The following is a 6,000-nucleotide window of genomic DNA, read 5'->3' as shown; positions in this document are numbered from 1 at the left end:
ACAGTATATATGCCATCATTAACTTGAAGAATACAAAACTAATGAACCAATATGAAAGTACAGTGTCGTGTGGCCGTCTCAATCCCGTTCGAACCCCACACTTTACTAACTGAGCAAACACTAACACAAGAGAGTGACTACCATTACATTATTGTTTCAATGTTGCTTTAATATTTAACACCAACTGCTTGAACGCGATCTTCATTACACCATCGCGAAATCGCCGAATAAAAGCTTGCCCATTTATAACAACCTGTTTTGATTGGCAACTGTTAAACTGAGACGGCGTAACTTCACGATTGACATTTAAAGCTCGTTGCCACCTAAATGCTCATTACTATGCAATTTCGACCGAGTCTGATAGTTACCTCACTGAGTCAAGTGATATAAACGATGATTATTTTAATTAATACTGTTTGTTTTATTATGTTCTAATCTACGATCATAAATCTATTCGTTTCCAAAATTTAGGGGGTTCGACCGAACCCCCCCCCCCAAAAAAAAAAAACTACGGGTCTGATGAACAACTTAGATATTCTTTAGTTGTATTTTTTGTTGCTAGACACTGCCTTAGTTTGATCATAAGAAAGAAATCGACTCGTGTGTTTAATGACTGTATCATCCTTGATTTTATATTGGAACTCGTCTTTGCTATGATTTTTTTTTCTGGTTGAAATTGTCAGGGAATTTACCTTGTATGTGTCAAGCACAAAAGTGATCTCACCACAATTTGTCATAAAATATGCTCATAACTTCAGCTGTTTCTACTGTTACTGCGTTTTTGGCTCGGTCCTTGACAATGACCATTCCATCCACTATTGCGATTTTTGGTTTTGTTGTCATTATGTGACATATCATTAGTCTAAGATTTACTGGGATTAGGGACCAGCGTTGTCACGGATCTTGATTGCATTCTCACATTACCAGTCTAGTGCATTTTCTTTCTTCACTGGCGCCCATAGACTTGCATTCTCTTTTATCTGCTCCTGATACATTAATTTCATGTAAAATTTGTCCAATATCGTCAATATTCAGGATCTGAGGTACAAACACTTGTGGGACAAATACACGGGTTATGAAGTTGCATTGTGGATTACCATGACTCATTATAGCTTTCTTGATCCTATAAATTTGCACTATGTTCCTGGCTCACAATACTAGATGCAGGGTTACGATGCTCTCTATCCCCTTTGTTTTGAGATACCACTCTGATCAGAGTGAATCTTCATTAGCCTATTCAGTGGTTTACACGCATAATCGACTCCAATGGACACAAATGGGATATCATTCTCAGACTGATCTGATCTGTTGTCAAGCTCCTCCGAGGTCTCTGGATGGATCCTGAGTTCATATATATCCGATGTACCTCGGCCAAAGTCACTTGTATTTATTTCGACCATCACAAAGTATAGTTTACTCAGTGCCTCTCCAGATTCGAAATAGAAATAAAGTGTTTAATCTGCTTTAGGAGATGCTGAGACAAAGAATACGTTAAATGTAGTTGGTCATTGATTTGAATATGGCATTCCGAGATCGCTGTGCCACCCAGTCATGAAACTTGTGTACTACGTCATTACTGCATAGCGTTGCTAGAAAAATATTGTACTAACAACATGTCGCGTGTACGACAAGTGTTACAAACATGGTTAATTATGCCATAATTTTTGGCATATTGAATTAAACGTAAAGACTTTTTACAACAAGGACACCCTCTCTGGATGAGCTACTTAATTCCGACTACATACCATGTGGACTAACCATGGGTTATTTGAATATCTATGAATATGTCGGTTTTGTTATAGAAACGAAGATTTGTGATATATATATATATAAAGCAGATAAGTGAATCCCAAGCTTTCAGAAAATGTATATGAATGCAAGTCTCCAAAGATTACCAACGAAAACGTACAGTGAACCTGACTAGAATAGAACTGAGTGGATAATAACAAATGAGTGATATGAGGTAAAAATACGAAAGAATGCTTACGAATCGTAAGATAATCAGGCTTCAGAGAGGCGTTTAAAAGGCGTCAGTAAATTCGAATTTGCTGCTATGGCCGCCTATGCCAGAACTATTATCCTTCCTTAGAGCGATATTTTAAATAAACTTTTGTTTGCCACTAGTATGAGGTATTTATTACCCTTGCAAAAATGAGTTATTCGGTCTGAAATTCTCACATTAATACAAACTGTTTCATTGCACAATTTTTCGTCTGATAATGTTTGTGCATATACAGACTAGTGACGTTTAGCGTTCATACTGTAAAATTTGAAACATCGTGTTAAAATATTTAGTTATGATCATGTAATATTGGTATTGACAAAGTTGTAATGAGAATTGTATCTTAATTTTGATGCAGTGGTCATGCAGAAATAAACCCATACTATAGCCATAATTGTGCTCGAATACATCATCAAATATGCCATTCGTGTTTACAGCTAGTCATTGTATACTCACTCAATTAAGTACTCCAAAAACATCAGAAAACAGAAATATCAGCAAATTGTCTACCAATTAATCAATAGCCAGGCAAGTTAATATTTGTATAATTCAACCAAATAATTGACTGCACATTTGATCAGTGAAGATTCGACTTGTATCCATCATCGTTTTCAAAGTTTCATTGGAATCGCAAAGTTGTTTATTTTATTAGCACATGTACTATTTAACAGCTGCTACCAACTAGAGAACAGCTCTTCTGGATCCCGATTGTTCAGATAGAAATCACGCTGAAACTTTTCATCATGATTCATTAAATATGTTGGTAGAAAGGTGTATCATTTCTTAAGATGTGTTGCTTTATAATCTTCTATGTACATGTTTCAATCAGACTTTTGATACAATTACAAAATATAATGCAAAATGGCATTAGTCTTCTTGAGAAATCCATGTTCTAGAGGTAACTCTATAAATTGATGGAATAACTCACCAACTTTGTATTAGTAAAACAATGTTTTTATTTGGAAGTTGTTTAGAACGTCGGGAAGCTGTGGGGTACGAATGAAAAGTTATATTAAAAGATTCGAAAGTTGCCCTGAATGTCACAAAATGTCTAGAATGTTCAAAAAATTTATATGAACAAAGCTATTTTACGAAACCAAAATGACAGGGCGTAGTGTCACTTGTGGTTTTATTTTTCTAAAATAGATTCAATTAACATCATGTTGTATGAATAGTTTTCAAACATTTTAAAATAAAATATCAAATAATCTGTTCTATTGGTATATATATATACTTATAAATCTTTAAAAAAAAACAATTTTTGACTGATCTTGTTCGGGGATAAACAATTACAAAAAGATGTTTAATTTTGTATCAATGCGGGAAAAATAACAACCACATCATTGACCAAATTGAGTTGACTGGTTATTATTTGAAAAAGATTTTTCCCAAGTATTCTACTTAAACGACAAATCGTACTGTTTAAAATCACTCATTCAATGCAAGTCTGTGAGGATGACATGCATCCTTAAACCAATATTTTTATATGCGTTTTTATTATGTCAATAAATATTATCACGATGACATTTGCGCACGGCATGAAGTGTCAGGATTATTATCGAACTAATCATGATTGTTTGAAATGAATCATCATACATATTTTTCATTGATTGTTAGGTTGTATCACACTTCTATTTCCAGAGGCAATTTGATAAACCCTTTCAGTTTAGTTTCTATCTCTTATCTCCTTAATAACTATCAAAATATTGCTATATCGGTTTTTAAGATATGTGCGTATAAGCTTACATGAAAGTAGTGCTTCCATTTTGAAATATCCATACTACTAATTAAGGTTTGAATCCCATGTGATGACTTGAGTCCAACATTGATAAAAGCACGTCCACCTGGTTTCAAGCAGTCACAAATCCCTCTCAGTGTAACTGATTTCCAATTCTTGATGTACGGCAGAACATAGTAACACACCACTTTGTCAAAGGTATTGTTCCAGCTTTCTTTAAAACCGTCTGCATTTCCAGCATCAGCTACAATATATTGAATCTTCGGGTCGCTGTTCATCTCTTTAGCAGTGTCAACCATGCCCTGGTTAATGTCCAGTGCTGAAAACGGATGTAATGGTTATGTTACACTTAAAACAATTGAACGTGTATGTGCAATGCTTGGGGTGCCTCAAATATTGCTAGCATAAACATGCAATATTCGTTTGTATCACCATTCACTTGGTGAAACCCGATCACGAATGTGTTTGTAGAAAATTAAACAGGTGGACACTTTATGTTCGCCGGCTCGTGGTTGTGACAACCTTTGAACCTGGATTGAGATGAACTTACCTGGAGTTGTATTAACCAAAGCATTTAAATTATGAATATTATGCAAATAATTAATAAAACTCCTATTAATAAAACTCGGTTCTATGTGTTACACTGAACGTCGATATATTGACTAAAATTAGCTAAAATTGTACTCGAAATAAAGATGATATTCGTAGATGATCATACTGTTTATGACGCTACCTAACTATTTTATCTGTTTCTTATAATTCTAGAAGGAATTCTGTTTTGTTTTCTGTCTGTCGCAATTATTGACTTTCTGTCTTCATAAAAATATCGAAGAGAACTGCCACTTGAATGAATGAATGAATGAATGACCGTTGACACGCGTATCAACTACAACAGACATGGATTTTAACTCGTGATCACGGCAAGTTCATCGACATTGCAGTCAGACACTCTAATGTCACTCCCAGTTCGATATGGTGGGAAGAATTCCCTCTTACCAATTACTTTCATCGCCTGTGTTTCGTCTACCAAGGCTTCGATAAAATCACCTGATCCACACCCTACATCCAGTAAACAGTCCGTACTGAGTATTGGCATTCTCGTCACCACTTCTTTGACAGATTCATTGACGTATGGTTTTCTGTATGTCGAGAATGAGTGGAATTCCATTGGATTCATCCTATTTTCTATGGTAAAGTGTTACTTCAAGTGGCAGCAGTTAAAATAAAAGGTTTAATGCATACTGTATGCTAGTAATTACTATGTAAATATGAACTACTTATATCACAATCAATACAGGTTGGAGGTTATCTGTTTTAAATCTGCTGGAAGATCATTTGTCAAAAAGAATACCAGTCTGTCTGACAGCTGGTAACGGGTCATTTTTTTAAAAAAGCCAGTAGTCATGAGAAGAATGATAGTTCTCTTAACCCCGATTGAATGGTTTTATCTCAGATCTTGGAGTCGGAAAGACAAAAACGATTGTTGCAGGGATACCACAAAGTATGCAATCGAACAATGCGTGTGAGCAGGACTGTCCATTGCATAACAAGCTGTATACTCGTAATATCCTCAATGCACATACGTGTGTATGTAAATGTAATTTTGAATTGTTGAAATGTAACTAAATTCTGAAAGTCGTGATTACGATAAATACACTTCTATCTCTGCAGGCTGTATGAATGTGCGTCTTTATTGGGTTAAACTTGTGCTAATTGTAAGACATATATCAGTATTCGCCCTTGTTCCATTAGACGAATCTTTGAGGGTCCACAGTAACAGAGCACTATTCGAAAGCGCAAGATAATAAAACTCAAGCACACATCAAAATATGATCGCAAACAATCTGACGAGTTGACAATTTAACGTTTATTAGTAAATATTTATTCTAATTCTAGCAAATGCTGACCAATATTTCTTAAATAGACCTAAGACTCCAATAAAGTGTTATAAATTTTCCAAGAGCGCAACTTGAACGAAACAAGTTACCGTCAATGAAATAGTCTATTTGCATAATAGGCACGAGACATTTCTTGAATACCAAGACAAAATCAATATTGAAATGTGCGAGATATGGCTCCGTGGAACAGTAATCGTTTAAACCATTTTGGATTTGATGGCAGTGTGTCCGATAAGTCTGATGTAAATGCTATGTTTTTAACTTGATCAGTCAAGGCATGTCAATGCCGCATTATTTGTTTTAAAACAAAATAACCACTAGTCGACCATTCAGTAATTCATTCCAAAATAAAAATTAAAAGA

At 35.0% G+C, this 6,000-nt stretch overlaps 1 protein-coding gene across 1 annotated transcript; it reads right to left on the bottom strand.

The window, feature by feature from the left end:
• Positions 1 to 3,700: 3,700 nt before the first annotated feature.
• On the bottom strand, positions 3,701 to 4,917 carry LOC102808417 (uncharacterized). Its single transcript, XM_085495760.1, has 2 exons — positions 4,737 to 4,917; positions 3,701 to 4,059 (listed from the first exon to the last, which is right to left on the bottom strand). The coding sequence occupies exons 1-2, from the start codon at positions 4,915 to 4,917 to the stop codon at positions 3,701 to 3,703; spliced, it is 540 nt and encodes a 179-aa protein (XP_085351886.1).
• Between the last annotated feature and the right edge of the window lie 1,083 nt (positions 4,918 to 6,000).

This window comes from Saccoglossus kowalevskii, chromosome 22 (assembly GCF_978046115.1).
Source record: "Saccoglossus kowalevskii chromosome 22, keSacKowa6.1, whole genome shotgun sequence".
Lineage (NCBI taxonomy): Eukaryota > Metazoa > Hemichordata > Enteropneusta > Harrimaniidae > Saccoglossus > Saccoglossus kowalevskii.
Note: the sequence above shows the minus strand (reverse complement) of the source record. Positions and strands in the feature narration are given on the sequence as shown.